The sequence below is a fragment of the Oncorhynchus nerka genome, linkage group LG1, assembly GCF_034236695.1.
Source record: "Oncorhynchus nerka isolate Pitt River linkage group LG1, Oner_Uvic_2.0, whole genome shotgun sequence".
Lineage (NCBI taxonomy): Eukaryota > Metazoa > Chordata > Actinopteri > Salmoniformes > Salmonidae > Oncorhynchus > Oncorhynchus nerka.
In genome coordinates, this window is record NC_088396.1 from 46,090,808 (window position 1) to 46,111,465 (window position 20,658).

The 20,658-nt window shown below is 43.9% G+C and overlaps 1 protein-coding gene across 1 annotated transcript in view; it reads left to right on the top strand.

Moving 5' to 3' along the window:
- LOC115130412 (contactin-associated protein-like 5) overlaps positions 1 to 20,658 on the top strand; it is a 186,953-nt gene that overhangs the window by 140,072 nt on the left and 26,223 nt on the right. Inside the window, exons 5-13 of the mRNA XM_065019166.1 lie at positions 3,697 to 3,900; positions 5,574 to 5,758; positions 7,495 to 7,638; positions 8,745 to 9,012; positions 10,100 to 10,243; positions 10,828 to 11,002; positions 14,014 to 14,120; positions 15,758 to 15,877; positions 16,424 to 16,624. Coding sequence (XP_064875238.1) covers positions 3,697 to 3,900; positions 5,574 to 5,758; positions 7,495 to 7,638; positions 8,745 to 9,012; positions 10,100 to 10,243; positions 10,828 to 11,002; positions 14,014 to 14,120; positions 15,758 to 15,877; positions 16,424 to 16,624 — 1,548 coding nt within the window. The remainder of the gene's footprint in view (positions 1 to 3,696; positions 3,901 to 5,573; positions 5,759 to 7,494; positions 7,639 to 8,744; positions 9,013 to 10,099; positions 10,244 to 10,827; positions 11,003 to 14,013; positions 14,121 to 15,757; positions 15,878 to 16,423; positions 16,625 to 20,658) is intronic.

Here is a 20,658-nt window from a genome sequence, read left to right on the forward strand (position 1 = left end):
GGTCAGCCCAGTCCTTCCCCGGGAGGAAGAGCAGCTCCGTCTTGCCGAGGTTCAGCTTGAGGTGGTGATGGCGGAGTATGGGTCACCGCAGCCCAATATAGATGGAGGAGTATGGGTCACTGCAGCCCAATATAGATAGCGGAGTATGGGTCACTGCAGCCCAATATAGATGTCGGAGTATGGGTCACTGCAGCCTAATATAGATGGCGGAGTATGGGTCACTGCAGCCAAATATAGATGGCGGAGTATGGGTCACCGCAGCCCAATATAGATGGAGGAGTATGGGTCACTGCAGCCCAATATCGATAGCGGAGTATGGGTCACCGCAGCCCAATATAGATGGAGGAGTATGGGTCACTGCAGCCCAATATAGATAGCGGAGTATGGGTCACTGCAGCCCAATATAGATGTCGGAGTATGGGTCACTGCAGCCTAATATAGATGGCGGAGTATGGGTCACTGCAGCAAAAATATAGATGGCGGAGTATGGGTCACCGCAGCCCAATATAGATGGAGGAGTATGGGTCACTGCAGCCCAATATAGATAGCGGAGTATGGGTCACTGCAGCCCAATATAGATGTCGGAGTATGGGTCACTGCAGCCTAATATAGATGGCGGAGTATGGGTCACTGCAGCCAAATATAGATAGCGGAGTATGGGTCACTGCAGCCCAATATAGATGTCGGAGTATGGGTCACTGCAGCCCAAAATAGATGGTGGAGTATGGGTCACTGCAGCCCAATATAGATGGCGGAGTATGGGTCACTGCAGCCCAATATAGATGGCGGAGTATGGGTCACTGCAGCCCAATATAGATGACGGAGTATGGGTCACTGCAGCCCCATATAGATGGCGGAGTATGGGTCACTGCAGCCCAATATAGATGGAGGAGTATGTGTCACTGCAGCCCAATATAGATGGAGGAGTATGGGTCACTGCAGCCCAATATAGATGGCGGAGTATCGGTCACTGCAGCCCAATATAGATGGCGGAGTATGGTTCACTGCAGCCCAATATAGATGCTGGAGTATGGGTCACTGCAGCCCAATATAGATGGTGGAGTATGGGTCACTGCAGCCCAATATAGATGGCGGAGTACGGGTCACTGCAGCCCAATATAGATGGCGGAGTATGGTTCACTGCAGCACAATATAGATGGCGGAGTATGGGTCACTGCAGCCCAATATAGATGGTGGAGTATGGGTCACTGCCACCCAATATAGATGGTGGAGTACGGGTCACTGCAGCCCAATATAGATGGCGGAGTACGGGTCACTGCAGCCCAATATAGATGGAGGAGTATGGGTCACTGCAGCCCAATATAGATGGAGGAGTATGGGTCACTGCAGCCCAATATAGATGGTGGAGTATGGGTCACTGCAGCCCAATATAGATGGAGGAGTATGGGTCACTGCAGCCCAATATAGATGGCGGTGTATGGGTCACTGCAGCACAATATAGATGGCGGAGTATGGGTCACTGCAGCACAATATAGATGGCGGAGTATGGGTCACTGCAGCCCAATATAGATGGTGGAGTATGGGTCACTGCCACCCAATATAGATGGTGGAGTACGGGTCACTGCAGCCCAATATAGATGGCGGAGTATGGGTTACTGCAGCCCAATATAGATGGAGGAGTATGGGTCACTGCAGCCCAATATAGATGGAGGAGTATGGGTCACTGCAGCCCAATATAGATGGAGGAGTATGGGTCACTGCAGCCCAATATAGATGGAGGAGTATGGGTCACTGCAGCCCAATATAGATGGAGGAGTATGGGTCACTGCAGCCCAATATAGATGGAGGAGTATGGGTCACTGCAGCACAATATAGATGGAGGAGTATGGGTCACTGCAGCCCAATATAGATGGAGGAGTATGGGTCACTGCAGCCCAATATAGATGGCGGAGTATGGGTCACTGCAGCCCCATATAGATGGCGGAGTATGGGTCACTGCAGCCCCATATAGATGGCTGAGTATGGGTCACTGCAGCCCCATATAGATGGCGGAGTATGGGTCACTGCAGCCCATTATAGATGGAGGAGTATGGGTCACTGCAGCCCAATATAGATGGAGGAGTATGGGTCACTGCAGCCCAATATAGATGGAGGAGTATGGGTCACTGCAGCCCAATATAGATGGAGGAGTATGGGCGAGTAGGTGTGTCGAAAGGAGTGGATGTATGAAAAGCGAATCAGCTATTTGGGGAGATTTGTTGCCTCTCAAGACGGTTTGGCATGGCTGATTGGGTTGCACGACGAGTTGATAGGTCAGTGTTGTATCGACGTGGCTGCCAACCTGAGGGTTCTTCCTATTTGTGTATCACGGCCGTGTCGTCTGTGGTAGCTCACGTGGCCATTTTTTTCTCTCACATACTTTTATTTCAAGTAGGATAGCACCCTACACAATAAATAACTAATAGTGATAACTATCTAAATGTCACATTGATACATACATACATACATACATACATACATACATACATACATACATACATACATACATACATACATACATACATACATACATACAGTTCATTGCAAAAGTATTCACCCCCTTGGCGTTTTTCCTATTTTGTTGCATTACAACCTGTAATTTAAATAGATTTTTCTTTGGATTAGATGTAATGGACATATACAAAATAGTCAACATTGGTGAAGTGAAATGAGAATAAAAATAACTTTTTTTTTAAAATATGAAACTGAAATGTGGTGTGTACATTAGTATTCATCACCTTTGCTATGAAGGCCCTCAATAAGATCTGGTGCAACCAATTACCTTCAGAAGTCAACAAGACATTTGTGGAGTGGTTGAAAAACAAGTATTAATGACTCCAACCTAAGTGTATGTAAACTTCTGACTTCACCTGTATAATAATCTCATACCAGCTAAGTTATTAACTTTTCATATGTGGGTATATTCATATGGGTAAAATCCTTGGAGTTTAAATGAATCCTAACCTTCTTTATCCCACGGTGACTTCCACTGAAACACAATACTGTCTCATTAGATTGAGTAAACCATTTGAAAAAGCTAGGGGAATTCTAGCATGTTGTTTGTGTGTTCATGAATGTGTTAGACATTCTTTAAATAAGTGATAGTTCCAAACGCTATTTGCATTGTCATGTATATGATACAATGTAAAGCAACCCTTTTTTGAACAGCTTGCCCAAACATGTCTTCTACTCATAGCTTCCCTTGTTTCTCTAGGCACATCACCCTTCTTCTGTTCTGCATTGGAATAGCAGGTGCATGTTAGAGATTGCATTATTTACTCAGACAGCTTTACTTACACAAACTGAATCCCATCAGAAAATATAATGTATCCAGGCTTTAAAAAACAGGAATTCAACGTTTCCCCTGCTGCTGTAACTTACTACATTATGTCTTTGGTTCAGGCCCATCCACATGAACTGAGCACTGAGCAGAGACACAGTGTTAGAGAATCTATTAGACAGAGCTAGAGAATTGTGATAAAAAGTATGTCAAAAAAATTGCAAGTTTGACATGTACTTCCAATCAAAAGTTGCGGTGAAAATGTAATACTGTTCAAAGAAATGGGACTTGCCACTTGAATTCCCCTCAAAATTAGTGGCAACAGAAAACTCACAGCTCAGATGTGACAGAGAGAGTTATCGTTGGGGCAATTTTCGAAAACACGATGATTCTTTGATCTTCTCTCAATCCCCTAGAATCGTATGTGGCAGACTTTGATGGCAGAAGCTCGCTGCTCTACCGGTTTAACCAGAAGTCCATGAGCACGGTGAAGGATGTGATCTCGCTGAGCTTCAAGAGCCGCCAGGCTGAGGGGGTGCTGCTCCATGGAGAGGGTCAGAGGGGCGACTACATCACACTGGAGCTGCACCGGGGCAGGCTGGCCCTCTACCTCAACCTGGGTGAGTTAGTCACACCGGGGCAGGCTGGCCCTCTACCTAAACCTGGGTGAGTTAGTCACACCGGAGCAGGCTGGCCCTCTACCTAAACCTGGGTGAGTTAGTCACACCGGGACATGCTGGCCCTCAACCTGGGTGAGCTAGTCACACCGGGGCAGGCTGGCCCTCTACCTCAACCTGGGTGAGTTAGTCACACCGGGACATGCTGGCCCTCTACCTAAACCTGGGTGAGTTAGTCACACCGGGACATGCTGGCCCTCTACCTCAACCTGGGTGAGTTAGTCACACCGGGGCAGGCTGGCCCTCTACCTCAACCTGGGTGAGTTAGTCACACCGGGGCAGGCTGGCCCTCTACCTCAACCTGGGTGAGTTAGTCACACCGGGGCAGGCTGGCCCTCTACCTCAACCTGGGTGAGTTAGTCACACCGGGACATGCTGGCCCTCAACCTGGGTGAGTTAGTCACACCGGGGCAGGCTGGCCCTTTACCTCAACCTGGGTGAGTTAATCACACCAGGGCAGGTTGGCCCTCTACCTCAACCTGGGTGAGTTAGTCACACCGGGGCAGGCTGGCCCTCTACCTCAACCTGGGTGAGTTAGTCACACCGGGGCAGGCTGGCCCTCTACCTCAACCTGGGTGAGTTAGTCACACCGGGGCAGGCTGGCCCTCTACCTCAACCTGGGTGAGTTAGTCACACCGGGGCAGGCTGGCCCTCTACCTAAACCTGGGTGAGTTAGTCACTACCTGACATGATGACTCCTTGCTGTCAACCAGTCCACCTGGCTGTGCTGCTGCTCCAGTTTCAACTGTTCTGCCTTATTATTATTGGACCATGCTGGTCATTTATGAAGATTTGAACATCTTGGCCATGTTCTGTTATAATCTCCACTCGGCACAGCCAGAAGAGGACTGGCCACCCCACATAGCCTGGTTCCTCTCTAGGTTTCTTCCTAGGTTTTGGCCTTTTTAGGGAGTTTTTCCTAGCCACCGTGCTTCTACACCTGCATTGCTTGCTGTTTGGGGTTTTAGGCTGGGTTTCTGTACAGCACTTTGAGATATCAGCTGATGTACGAAGGGCTATATAAATAAATTTGATTTGATTTGATTTGAACCTGGGTGAGCTAGTCACACCAGGGCAGGTTGGCCCTCTACCTCAACTTGGCTCACATAACTCAGGGTTTAGAGGTTAGAGATCATTGGTAATAGGACACAAGGGACTTGGACTGCAGATAAAATAGTAATTTGAACCATTTAAAAGCAGTCTGGGAGGGTAACTGGATGTTTGTGTTCTGATACCATTCCAGTTACCACTGCTGCTGAGCTCCATTTACAAGATAGACTCAGACTGTTAAGGATCCACATTGGGAGCAGTTGAGCTGGGAAAGAGGATTCTTAAATGACTGTCTTGTCTGCACTTCCTATGAGAGAACCTCTTCTTTCAATACAAATCAAATCAAATGGTCCCTATGGCAACTGTATAATGATTAATGTTAACAACAATAAAGATCCACATTATGAACAGCTGAGTCTGGGGAAGACTGTTCTAGTACTCCGTTTTGGGAATGTCTTGTGAACACATTCTTTCAGACCTCTTCTTTCCTCAATATACTGGACTGTTTTATGATCTATATCAAAGTAACCATATTATCTTGCTCTCTGTCTGTTCTCTGTCTTCAGATGACACAAGGCTGCGGTTCAGCAGTGGGCGTGTTGCGGTCACTCTCAGCAGTCTTCTGGACGACCAGCACTGGCACTCTGTCCTCATCGAGCGCTTCAACAAGCAGGTCAACCTCACCGTGGACACCCACACACAGCACTTCAGGACCAAGGGGGAAGGAGACTCCCTGGAGGTGGACTATGAGGTGTGTCTATCCAAACATCCAGAATATTCCTTTACAGTAGGTCTGAAAAGATTACACCACCAGCACCCAGTCAGAAAAACACTTTAAACTTATGCCATGGTAAGATTAAGAATAATACTTGGGGTTCTGTTTTAACAAACCTAACGCAATGGTAAATCAAAACGCTTGACAGTAGCACTATAGCTTCGGAAGTGTGTCAGATATTTTTAAATTTTCACTATCACAATTATCTGCTTTCTTTCTGGCGTTGACGTGAAAGTGCTGGGTTTTGATGAATAAGCAAGTTGTGCTTGTGTGGAGACTTGGCCCCTTACCGGCCAATCAGAATGTGCTAGATGGCAAAATATGTGGTTTCTTCTGTTTTTTTTATGTATTGTCTTGGAGTCAACTCCAATTCCAATGTTAATCGGTTATAGTTTGTTAAATGGTTTACAGAAATGAAATAACAAAATGTAGACCTATCCCATCTTTGCTAAATAGGTTAACTTGAACCCATTTGCAGTCCACATTATTCTAAGTATTTGCAAGGCTTCAATAGCGTTCATGCTGATATGGGGGCTAGGCTTAGTGTAAATTGCATTATGGCCGAGCATAGGCATACCAAAGATTGTCAATAAGCAAGATTCAATTCATTTTTGATAAGGCCTAAAAAGACAACAAATAATTCTAATCAAATTCTAAACAAAATGAAACAAGATCTTGTTTTATATAGGCTTGATCACAGTTACACGCACCATCATTTCTCCCCGTTGGCATATACTATTAACACAACGCAGACTACACTCATCCAAATCGGGACCTGCATGTTTGAAATAATGTGGGCCTGCTTTGGTGATTAAGATTTATTTCCAAGCGGCCTCAGGAGCCAAACCCTTTATTGACTACTTCACGATTGCATTGGGCAGACAAAAAAAAGCCTTAATTGAGAGGAGGGAAGGCTGTGCTTGTCACGTCTGTTCCCGCTCCCCCTTTCTGGCGCTCAATGTCGCCAGGCTGCTCATCATTACGCACACCTGTCACCATCGTTACGCACACCAGCGCTTCATCCGACTCATCTGGACTCCATCACGTCATTGATTGCCTCCCTATATCTGTCACTTCCTCAGTTTAATTTTTGTGTCTGCATTGATGTTGTTTTGTTTCTCTTGTCCAGACGCTGGTCTTGTTTAGTTTCATGTTTATTTAATATTAAATCCTCACCCTGTACTTGTTTCCCGTCCCCCAGCATCTGTGGTTACGGAACCGTTATAGAATGCAGACACTACTATTGTTTTGTTTTTTTGGTGATGTTGGGTCCGGGTGCCGCTGCCGAAGCAATCCTCAGCTGGCTCGAGAGGCTCACAAGCCTCGGTTGGCTCGGCAGGCTCCCACGCCATGCCTCAACCAGCTCAACTGCGTTACCGCTCTTAAATATCCCTCTCAGCACTGCCTGAAATTAGCACTTTGGATCATGTTTTAAGGGAACACTTCAAATATTTCCACCCCGTCATCTGAGCGCAAGCGAGCTGATATAAATGGCCGAACCTGGCGTTAGGGCTGGAAAATGCCAGCGTGGCAGTTTTTACATGATGAAATTACAAACTAGCGTGCGCTTGACGCTAGTACCCCTTTAACGAAAATAGAGCCCTTGGTATGTCTCTTTAGAATCTCTTTTCAACGTGACACCTAACACTCAAGGGACTTTTCTTCTTTTTCGTTCTAACATGTCTATACTTCACCCTCTGTCCTCATCATAGCTCAGCTTTGGGGGCATCCCACTGCCAGGTAAGCCTGGTACCTTCCTGAGGAAGAACTTCCATGGCTGCATTGAGAACCTCTACTACAATGGGATCAACATCATCGACCTAGCCAAGCGACGCAAGCCTCAGATCTACAGCGTGGTAAGAGCTTTTCAACTATTCATTTTTAATGAATAGGCCAAGGCCCAAGTTTATTTTACACTGCATTACCAATATATTCACTTATGTATGTGATAATGCTCCATTTTGTTAGAAGTGGAGGTTAACAACACATAACCTTAGAGAGCCAAAGGACCATAACATTTGTTGAGTAATAAACCGTCAGATTGCAGATAGGGAAGCAGGGACTTACAGAGTGCATGGCGAGAACCACTCTTAGCTGAGAAAACAGTGTTCTATGTTCTTGTTTTGGAAAAGAACACCGGGCTCAGTGATGAGGAGGAGCAGGAGCTGTAACCAGTGATCCATTCAGCATAGAAGTATCATTAGTAGGATAGAGGTAGATTGCATTATATAAGGTATATGTCAGGGTCTAGTGCAGACCCTAAATGACATCTTCAAGGGATATTAACTTTAAGTAACCTTCTGGCTCAATGCTGTTAGAGCCCCAAACACAAATAAATCTCACCTTTCCTCTAACAATAAATCCACTAACACTGAAATAGAACTAAAGTTATCAATGATTCCTGAACACAATAATCCTGTGACTGACTCAGTGTCAGCCTATTGAAACATAATCACTCTGAAATCAAGTTTGGTGGAGTTGATGGAAGAGTCCCTGTGAAAGGTGTAGTTGCTGCCATTCCATGTCACCGCGATCAATGATGTGTTCATCCCCACACTGCTCTGACCTTTTCCTGTGTACAGGAACTCATGTCCTCTGTACTGGCTCTTCCTGTCCCTAGGAGTCACAGTGGGGCTGGTAGTGACATTTAACCCTGCTCCCTGTAGAGTTAATTTTGTCTCTCTCGTTCCCTCGTTCTCCCTCTCTCCCACTCTATCTCTTTCTGTATTATTCCCCTCATACTCTTTCTCTCCGTCTATTTATCTCTCTCAATACTTTACTTGTCTTTGTCTCTTTCTCCGTCTCTCTCTCCTTTCTAGAAAGGGAGGGAGTGTTTGTAGTAATTAATAGCAGCACTACACTTACAGAGTTGGCATAATTGTTTAATTAACCCTGAAATATTGAGAGTTGATATGAATCAGGGCAAGGTGACTGTAAGACTGTGTTCCATTTGTGTCACCAGGGCAATGTGACCTTCTCGTGCTCTGAGCCTCAGCTGGTGTCCACTACCTTCCTGAGCTCCAGCAGCAGCTTCCTGTCGCTCCCGGCCACGCTGTCTGCTTCGGGGGGCTTCGCTGTGCGTTTCCAGTTCAGAACGTGGAACCCAGATGGGCTACTGCTCTCCACCCGGCTGGCCCTGGAGCCCCAGCGACTGGAGCTGCAGATCAGCAACAGTCGGCTGCGCCTGACCCACCACATGTCAGCCCAGCAGAAAGAAGAGGTCTCCACCGGTGAGGGCCAACAGCCTCGAGTCTAGCTGACCCAGACCCACTCTATGCTGGAATCAGTGGTTCTGTCTATGGGGACTCAGAGTATAAAAGGCTTTTTGTTCCAGTGAAGCAGGCAGACAATGAGAAACCCATTTTATTATTGCAGAGAAGGCATTTGTGACTCTGAATGTTTGTGGTTTTCCACATAAATAGTCTGATAGTGATAGTAAAGATTATGAGGAAAGATTATAAGAGAGAATCCATTCAGCTGGCTCTGTGCTTATCTCTTCTGAGTTCACACACAATGAGAAGCATTTGGTTTTGTCCATTTCCCACCATGGGGAAATGAAATATGCTCTGTCTCGCTAATCCTGTAGAAATAACTAAATCCCAAAACACAGAATCCCTCCATGCAGACAGACATAGTTAGGTTTGTGTCATTTTGGACTGATCTCAATCACTGCAACGTAATCCAGATGTGATCAGAAAGAACACGCTGAGGTCATCCTCCAATCTATTGCATGTCAGAGGCTTTTCAGTCAACGTTTGCACCAGGTGTGCTTTTTGTTTGTTTGTTTCAAACTATTTACTGCTTGAAATATAGCTCATTTAATCGCGTTCCATGGTAATTCTCTTAGCCTGCAACTTCACTCTAACACTGCAGACAGATGGCAAGCACAGAGGGGATTGTAGACACACAGCTTGGATGCCCTTCACTGTAAAAGCCTGAGTTTAATTAAATCAAAAAGCAAAGATTATACCTCTGAGGTTTTTCCATTGGTTCCTTCTCAAAATGGAACCACAAACACAACAGACTGGGGGTTGTGGGTGATCCTTTGTTTATTTGATAGTGTGGGGGGAAACGATATTAAATGTGTGTGTAGCGTGTAGGGAGAGCCATAAAGTCAACACCAGCAACAGATTGAATGCAGAGCTTTGTTGCAGACAAACAAGATTAGAAATCTAAATATAAAAATGTACTCTAAAATTGTTTTCTTAAAATGCTTTTGTAACAGTGTAGTTACTATTGTAAAACCTCAGTCATATGCAGAGATTGATCATGTCTTTATAAACTGTTTATCTCATAACTGACCCCATGTGTCAACAGGTCACAGAGTGAATGATGGACTGTGGCACTCTGCGAGTCTCAGCTCCCGAGGTCTCCAGGTCACCATGACTCTGGACAATGAGCCGTCCTCAACTATGGAGCTGGGAGACCACATGGAGGCAGGAGACAGCCTCTACTTCGGAGGTAAGAGGACAGGTAGTATGACTAAAAGTTACATTTTCAAATATGCTTGGGTATGACTTGATACATCTGTGGACTGTGATACCTACGAAGTCTCACTCTTTGTCATCATCACTTCAGTCCCTTAGTGGAGTTGACATTGCCTTGTAGGCAGAGATTGACGTAATACATCCCTGTACAAACTTTAGCTTCCCAGAACATGTGAATCTAAAATCTTCTGATAGCTGGTGTTTTATTAAGCTGCTTTTAAAAAGCTTCAACTTGCATAGTGGCATGTCTTGACAGGTTTAAAGTTGCTCTCTTTTCTTGGGGGGGACTTCTCTCTCAGCCATAACGGAGATTAAAACACTGTACAGGATTGTCACACTGAAGATGAAAAAAACTATATTAATGTGCATGTACTGTTTAAATCATTTCCATTTTCGTCATTTCTACTTGTATGCCTCCAGTCAGTAAATCAGTCAGCACACCACCCTCTTAGCATCTTAACATATTTGTGTAAGCCTCTTTTGTTGCATTATTACAGTAGAAGCTGATTTGGCAGATGTTTGGTTACGTAAACATCCCTCTGCTGTGTGTTCCATTAGGCTGTCCCTCCTCGTCCTCCAGTGACTCGTACTGTGAGAACCCCACATTGGCGTTCCAGGGGTGCATGCGTCTCTTCTCCATCAACAGCCAGCCCATGGACCTGAACCTGGTGCACCAAGGACGACTAGGAGACTACAAGGAGCTGCAGTTTGACACATGTGGCATCCATGACAGGTATCACCTTTTTAAATAAAAATACAAATCCAACTTTATTTAACCTGGTAGGCCAGATGAGAACAAGTTCTTATTTACAACTGCGACCTGGCCAAGATAAAGCAAAGCAGTGCGACAAAAACCACAACAGAGTTACACACAAACAAACGTACAGTCAATAACACAATAGAAAAAAATCTATGCACCATGTGTGCAAATGTAGGGAGGTAAGGCAATAAACAGGCCATAGAGGCAAAATAATTACAATTTAGCATTAACACTGGAGTGATAGTGTGCAGATGAGGATGTGCAAGTAGAGATACTGGGGTGCAAAAGAGCAAGAAGATGAATAACAATATGGGGATGAGGTAGTTGGGTGTGCTATTTACAGATTGGCTGTGTACAGGTACAGTGATCGGTAAGCTGCTCTGACAGCTGATGCTTGAAGTTAGAGAGGGAGATATAAGTCTCCAGCTTCAGTGATTTTTGCAGTTTGTTCCAGTCATTGGCAGCAGAGAACTGGAAGGAAAGGCGGCCAAAGGAAGTGTTGGCTTTTAGGATGACCAGTGAATTACTGCATACAGTATTTGAATTTTGAAGTGATGTGACAATGTTGCAATAACTTGACAACAAAGTCAAGGTATTGGAGTGGCCATCACAAAGCTTTGACCTCAATCCTATAGAAAATGTTTGGGCAGAACTGAAAAAGCGTGTGCCAGCAACTCGGCCTTCAATTCACCCAATTTATTGTGGGAAGCTTGTGGAAGGCTACCCAAAATGTTTGACCCAAGTTAAACAGTTTAAAGGCAACGCTACCAAATACTAATTGAGTGTATGTAAACTTCTGACCCACTGGGAATGTGGGGAATGAAATAAAAGCTGAAATAAACAATTCTCTCTACTATTATTCTGACATTTCACATTCTTAAAATAACTGACCTGAGACAGGGTATTTTTAGTTGGATTAAATGTCAGGTTTTTGGAAACTGAATTTAAATGTATTTGGCTAAGGTGTGTGTAAACCTCCGACTTCAACTGTATCTATCAAATACAGTATGTGGCAACTAGGACCCAATACGTTAGTTACAGCAAGCACCACATGAATAATCTGATGTCTACTTGCAAAACAATACTGTAAATAGTTTAGTCACTATTTCAGGATCTGCCACATGGAGTGTTTTGGGGAGGCTGGAGATTTAAACAGAGTTAAAGCGCCCATTTCTGAAGGACTTTGTATTCTCTTCCTGTGGTGAGGATTAAGCACTGTTTATGCTTGTGAAGTTCCAGTAATCAACACAATCAAATACATTCTTCCATTTCCGTCTTCAACCTTTTCAATAATGCTTACCTACTCATAATTGCGCAACCTCCACAGTAATGGACTAATCACTACAATCAAACAAGATTACTCCATCATCCTGGCAGTTGTTCTCTCTATCCTTTTACCCCTTTCAGAATGTTTCAAAACAGTGATTGATCCTTCATGTTGCTCAACACTCTTCCTGTTTATTAATAGTAAAACATAGCAGATCTAGGCCTCCATCTCTCTCCATCATCAATTCTTCATCTTTAAAACATTCATGAGCAGCTGTCATCCTCCAGGACCGTGCCAGGTTTAGGTTGATTGTCCCCTAACAGCCAGTGCAGGTTGACTGGCAGACCACAGCTTTCATGTGCCACCTCGGAGAGGAGGCCAAGGGTCCCTCTGACTGTTCAATATAGCCATTAGGAGACATGCCCAACCCATCACTTTGGCTTGTGACATATATTACACAAAAGCAATTCATTTCTTTGTCACCGACTAAACTAATTACGTAAAACAAAAAGCTCTCAGAATATTGATAATTTTGTTGAACAAGAGCGTTCCTCGCCATTCACTCTTACCACAAACTTCACTGACCGATGTATCGCGGAGAAACAGTTCTGCAAGTTGAGCAGCATCATTATATGGTCCACGAAAGCCTCTTCAATGTGCATGAATAAAAATAACAAGGCAATAATTAAACCATCACCTGAACATTATCCGGAGAACAGTTGACCCCCTTTGTAGAGCTAAATAGGTAAATGGAATTTGAAAAGGCTGTGTTGTATGCACAACCCCCACTAAATCAGAGCTCCTCCTGGGACAGGATTCACAATTAAAGCTGAATTAAATAATACTATTAAAAAAATTATAGTAATTTTGGAAGTTCGAGAGGTATGAAGAAGGCACTATTAATCGAAGTGTCTTTCATTAGCCAATCAGACATTTCACTGGGAATGCTTCTGCATATTGTTAACAGGGAGAGGGGGTTGGGTTGCTGACACCTACCTTAGCCATGCATGTTTATGCAGTGACTTTGTTTACAAACTAATGCCTGCACAAACACCTGCCTTACACTGAAATTAGTTTGGCTGGTTCAATTGAATTTGAGACACAACCAAAAAGGAAAATAACCAACATGTTATGAAAATCCAAACAGTAAACTCAATATTCTGTCTGGTAAAATCTTCAGACACTAAGGAGTTTTGTATGCAGATGCTCTGATCTTTAAACAGCTCCCTGTGAGATTAGTCTGTCATGAATAATTACAGCTGTTTTGTTGTTAAGTAGATATCACAACACCTGTCATTGTCAGTCAAGTGGGAAAGGGGGATACCTAGTCAATTGTACAACTGAATGCCTTCAACTGAAATGTGTCTTCCACATTTAACCCAATCCCTCTGAATCAGAGAGGTGCGGAAGGCTGCCATAATCAACATCCACTTAATCGGGAACCCGGGGAACAGTGGGTTAACTGCCTTGCTCAGTGGCAGATGACAGATTTTTAGCTTGTCAGCTCGGGTTACTGGCCCAACACTCTAACCAATAGACTACCTGCAGCCCTAGTGTGTATGTTGTAGTGTCATCAAACCATTGACTCCAGCTAGTTCAGTTCGGTCAGAGTGGGAGCAACCACATTGTTTTAGCATCGCTGTCTCCATGGCTTTGCCTCTCTGGTACTAGGTTACTTGTACTCCTTCCCACTGTCTGATCTTCCCTGTCTCTCCAGATGTCTGCCCAACTTCTGTGAACATGGAGGGCAGTGTTCACAGTCCTGGAGCCATTTCTACTGCGACTGCTCTGGCACAGGATACACTGGAGCCACCTGCCACAACTGTGAGTCCCCGCCTGCTCAGTCATTTCAGGAAGTGAAATTCCCATTCCAATTCTCTTCAATGCTTGTCAAGTTTTGGTATACTTTCTGACTTGAATTTAAATGGAATTGACCCTGACCCTGCAATATACACTGTTTAATTTAAATAAACAATTTATTCTCACTATTTCCATATCTAATATGTTGTTGTAGTGCTTAGCCATTGATTGTTTGGTGAGATATGCGACTCTGTAGTTATTGCTAGGCCACCATCACATTTGAAATGGTAATAACCTCTCTCTTTGACACCTATATGCACCACTCTGTAATCAATATGCACCCCCCTGTAATCCATATGCACCACCCTGTAATCAATATGCACCACCCTGTAATCAATATGCACCACCCTGTAATCAATATGCACCACCCTGTCATAAATATGCACCACACTGTAATCAATATGCACCACCCTGTAATCAATATGCACCACCCTGTAATCAATATGCACCACCCCGTAATCAATATGCACCACCCTGTAATCAATATTCACCACCACGTAATCAATATGCACCACCCTGTAATCAATATGCACCACCCTGTAATCAATATGCACCACCCCGTAATCAATATTCACCACCCTGTAATCAATATGCACCACCCTGTAATCAATATGCACCACTCTGTAATCAATATGCACCACCACGTAATCAATATGCACCACCCTGTAATCAATATGCACCACCCCATAATCAATATGCACCACCCTGTAATCAATATGCACCACCCTGTAATCAATATACACCACCCTGTAATCAATATTCACCAACCAGTAATCAATATACACCACCCTGTAATCAATATGCACCACCCTGTAATCAATATACACCACCCTGTAATCAATATTCACCAACCAGTAATCAATATACACCACCCTGTAATCAATATGCACCACCCTGTAATCAATATGCACCACCCTGTAATCAATATACACCACCCTGTAATCAATATGCACCACCCTGTAATTAATATACACCACCCTGTAATCAATATGCACCACCCTGTAATCAATATGCACCACCCTGTAATTAATATACACCACCCTGTAATCAATATACACCACCCTGTAATCAATATACACCACCCTGTAATCAATATGCACCACCCTGTAATCAATATACACCACCCCGTAATCAATATGCACCACCCCGTAATCAATATGCACTACCCCGTTATCAATATATACCCTCAAACTCTGATAGGAATATACACCACCTCGTTATCAGAGCCTGATACTCCACCCCATTGCTTTCATTTACATCATTAAGCAGCCGCTTTTATCCAGAGCGACTTAATGTAGGCTCTGGGATTCGAACCAGCGAACTTTCGGTTACTGGCTCACCACTCTTAACCGCCCATTATCAAACTCTGATAGGAATATACACCACCCCATTATCTAACTCTGAAGTTCCTGCAAGCTATTTTATTTTAGTAATTTGTCATAGTATTCTCATTCACCACTCACACATGTGCTCCTCTGTAGCCATCTATGAGGCATGATGTTTCCCTGTGTTCCTCTGTAGCCATCTATGAGTCATGATGTTTCCCTGTGTTCCTCTGTAGCCATCTATGAGTCATGATGTTTCCCTGTGTTCCTCTGTAGCCATCTATGAGGCATCATGTGAGGCCTACCGGCTGACTGGCAGCTCCTCAGGCCTCTTCTCCATTGATCCAGATGGCAGTGGTCCACTGGGGCCCACACAGGTCTACTGCAACATGACAGGTGAGCTGCCACCCTGGCCCTCTACCCTACATACATTTTTATACTGATGGCCTTTAGGATCTTGTTGTCAGACTAATCTAGGTTTACAGACAGAATTATGTATTTAATCGGATTGCCGTTGATGATAATCCAACAGTATTGTGATAATCAATCTCAGTATATCTCGTAGATCTTCATCCTATAGTATTCAGGGGCTTTATTTAAGGTCAGAACATTCTGGATTACATGCATTTTCCTTTTCCCTTTATGCCTTTATTTGGGAAGCAGCCACATTAGACCACTTCATATCTGTAAAATCACAATGCACTCTAGTGAGGTTCACCGAGACTGACTGGTAATTAAGGGGACTGTCAAATATGTAACTACCTCCCAGCTTGGTACAGGATCATGCATAATCATATTCAAATCACTCCTCAATGTCTCAATTTTATTAAATGCAGTGTATAATCAGTACTGTGCTTTCAGATTCTGACTCTGTGCCTTTTTACAGCCAAGTGTCCAAAAAAACTTAACTAAAACCTGTTTTTTATCTGCTCCGTGTTGTAGAGAACAAGGTGTGGACAGTAGTGATCCACAACAGCACAGATCCAGTCAGGGTCCAGGGTTCTACACTACAGAATCCCTACATTATGAAGTTTAACTACAGCGCCTCACCTCAACAACTGATGGCCCTCGTGGCCAGGTCAGAGCAGTGTCAACAGGAAGTAGTATACAGCTGCAGGAAGTCCCGCCTCTTCAACACGTGGGGTGAGCCTTTCCAGTATTGACTTGCAACATGTTGGAAACTTTCAGTGACAGATATTTTGCACATTTCACTAAGTAGGCATCTCAAGCACAACCAATTTAATACTAATTGTTTGTCTATATAGCGTTTGTATATTCCCTGCTGTATGGGTTCTATTGAACATTGTTTGTGTGCCATCGCATGGGGACTTGAAGACTCCATCTAGTTAGTTCTCTCATCGCTTGGGGAGACCCAACTATGGGTTCATCATTTATGAAATATGTATGTAGTCAGATTTCTCTGTGGTGCAGTGTCACCGCAGACAATAAACAAGTGTTTTATGCCCGAACAAGATCATTAAAAATAAAAGTTAGCTATTTTCAGGCCCAGTAGATATGAAGAAAACATAATTGCTTTCATTGTTTACTTGAATGCTTCCGAAACCACAGCTGTCGAAAGAAAAACACAGATCACTCTAATTGGACTTACAAACAAAATATGCCCCTTACATTGTCACGGTGATGCTCTTTTTGTCCTGCTGTATGAAATATGTCTTTCTTATGCAACATCATCGAACCTTGCGGTTGTGGGCGGTATAGTTGCCGTACCAGGCGGTGATACAGCCTGACAGGATGCTCTCAACGGTGCGTTTGTGAGGGTCTTAGGGGCCAAGCAAAATTTCCTCATCCTCCTGAGATTGAAGAGGCACTATTGCGCCTTCTTCACTACACTGTCTGTGTGGGAGGACCATTTCAGGTTGTGAGTGATGTGTGCGCCGAGGATCTTGGGGAAGGGGGTGTGCACCCTCTGCTGTTTCCTGAAGTCCACAATCAGCTCCTTCGTTTTGTTGATGTTGAGGGAGAGGTATTTTATTAGAATCCCCATTAGCTTGGCCGAAATCAGCAACTACTCCTCCTGGGGTCACAAAACATGACCCCAGGAGACATAATACGGAACATTAATAGACAAGAACAGTCACTCAGCTTTATGTAGGTGCCAGGCTATATGGCTGTGCCATCAACCTGATAATAAAGATATTTTGGAGGTTATTTCGTTTTCAAAAAAACTAAAGTGAGCGATTGTAATCTGAATAAAGGCCAAAATAAAATTTTGTAAATGCCAAAACGTTTTATTTCTGTTTTTAGAGGGAGAGAAACATTGGGACAATTGTGTGCTGCCATAAGGGACTCCCAATCATGGTCGGATGTGATACATAATAGTAATAATACTTTTTGTTGTATTATTTGTTTTGTCTTCTCTGGTGGATTAAACTGAAAATCAAATCAAATGCATTTATATAGCCCTTCGTACATCAGCTGATATCTCAAAGTGCTGTACAGAAACCCAGCCTAAAACCCCAAACAGCAAGCAATGCAGGTGTTGAAGCACGTTGGCTAGGAAAAACTCCCTAGAAAGGCCAAAACCTAGGAAGAAACCTAGAGAGGAACCAGGCTATGAGGGGTGGCCAGTCCTTTTCTGGCTGTGCCAGGTGGAGATTATAACAGAACATGGCCAAGATGTTCAAATGTTCATAAATGACCAGCATGGTCAAATAATAGTTCTGGGACAGGTAGCATGTCCGGTGAACAGGTCAGGATTCCATCGCCGCAGGCAGAACAGTGGAAACTGGAGCAGCAGCACGGCCAGGTGGACTGGGGACAGCAAGGAGTCATCATGCCAGGTAGTCCTGAGACATGGTCCTAGGGCTCAGGTCCTATGAGAGAGAGAAAGAAAGAGAGAATTAGAGAGAGCATACTTAAATTCAAACAGGAAACCGGATAAGACAGGAGAAGTACTCCAGATATAACAAACTGACCCTATCCCCCCGACACGTAAACTACTGCAGCATAAATACTGAAGGCTGAGACAGGAGGGGTCAGGAGACACTAAGGCCCCATCCGATGATACCCCCGGACAGAGCCAAACAGGAAGGATATTACCCCAACCACTTTACCAAAGCACAGCCCCCACACCACTAGAGGGACATCTTCAACCACCAACTTACCATCCTGAGACAAGACAAGAGTATAGCTCACAAAGATCTCCGCCACGGCACAACCCAAGGGGGGGCGCCAACCCAGACAGGAAGATCACATCAGTGACTCAACCCACTCAAGTAATGCACCCCTCATAGGGACGGCATGAAAGAGCACCAGTAAGCCAGTGACTCAGCCACTGTAATAGGGTTAGAGGCAGAGAATCCCAGTGGAAAGAGGGGAACCGGCCAGGCAGAGACAGCAAGGGCTGCCTTGCAACCAATCACAGCCAACCTAAGAAATTAATTTGAATATAGAATTATCCCCCTACCCTCCTTCTAGGCAAGTCTATTGTCCAGCTTCCTGCCAATAGCCATAATGGCTCTGAACAACGTGACCATGTCTGTGTGAAAAAAGTATTTTCCAGTAAGCAACCATTTGTTTACCTTCATTAGACAACTTTGTTCCAATATTTCTGTAATTCAGTGATATTTATTCCCATAGTAATTCTTTATTGATCCATAACTAAATAAACATTGGCATTTTGAACGAGTAGTTTTATCATTATTTTATGAACAAAAGCATAAAATGCTGATGAAGAAATACAGTACTGTACTGTTTATGCTTTTACATTTGGATAATACAGCATTCTGAAGATATAAGCCAACTGTTTATTAGGCTATAGCAGAACAGCATACCGGTCCGGACGGCCCTTGATGTGCCTGGTGAGCAGTTGGTCAAGTTCTGTTGTCAGAAGAGGAATGGAAATGTCAGGGTGAACCAACGACATGATGAACCCGCCAGGTATGTTGACTCTGGCTGTTGGAGGTGGAGTTCCAGAGCTCACAGGTGTGCCTGGCATGGATCGTTCATCGCCCTCTTCAACACGTTATTCTCCGCCAATGCCGCCTGGCTCTGGACCAATGCCGCCTGGCTCTGGGCCAATGCATCAGCTGTCACCTGTATCTCTGCCCTCCGATAATGTTTCTCTTTCTGCTGGTCTGCCTTCAATGACTCGATCTCGGTCTTCAAAGTTTGAATCTGATCCATGTGCACCTTCATCAGATGAGCAGAATGGTACCGCCCTGAGCCCCCATGGATTACAGTGACCTATGATAGAAACAGTAGATCAAGTAAGAATTAAAAGTGACTCCAACACACAAATGCTGCGTACACATTTTAAGAATCTTGCAAAATTAACCACTTACTTGGCAACCATGCATTTTTTCGGTGCAGCCCGTTGTCCAGCTCTTTGTCCACCGATCTCCACGGATGGTTGTCGGTATGTTTGTATGCTCTGCAAAAATAAATTCACGATATTAGTACACAATCTATTTTTATTGAACCTTTATTTAATTATCGATTTTGTTACACAGTATGCCTACACATTGATGGGCTATATACATTTTTTTTTAAATAAAGAAATACACTGAAACCAAAAAATACCTTTAGTTTTTGTGATCCTCTCAGCTCCGACTCATTTTAAAGTCCTCTCGTGGTTGGGGTCCTAACCCTGGAATGGGTAGCACCATAGAAAGAAGCTGGTTTGATGAAAAGTATGTCCATTTTGTCTTTTTTCTTTGGTCGCAATATCATGTTTTGCAAGTAGGGGGATGTTCACACCTACAGTAGCCGGACTATAAATAGTCTATTGTCCTGCTTATCGGGCTAAAAATGTTTGAAAACCTTTTTTCAAAATGCCACCAGCTGTCCATTAGTACTATAAATAAAAACACAGCATCTTGTTTACATCCTTTATTGTAACCACAATGTCACAATTCATTTGTATCTACCTTTCCAATTACTTTTAGAGTTTGAGATTAATTTGCTTAATATTATGGTGTTTCTATTCCAAGAAAAATGAAAAACCCTCTGCGTTTCCTTTAAGATGGAATGGAAAATATGGCGCTGTACCACGTGACGGTCGGGAGTAGGCTATAGTACTTGGCTATTTAGCTAAAGAATCCCTATGTTGTGCAGGCACGTGGGAGACCGGGGTTCATTTCCCTGACGGGGAGGAAGGAGTAGGCTGTCCTTGTAAATAAGAATTTGTTCTTAACTGACTTGCCTAGTTAAATAAA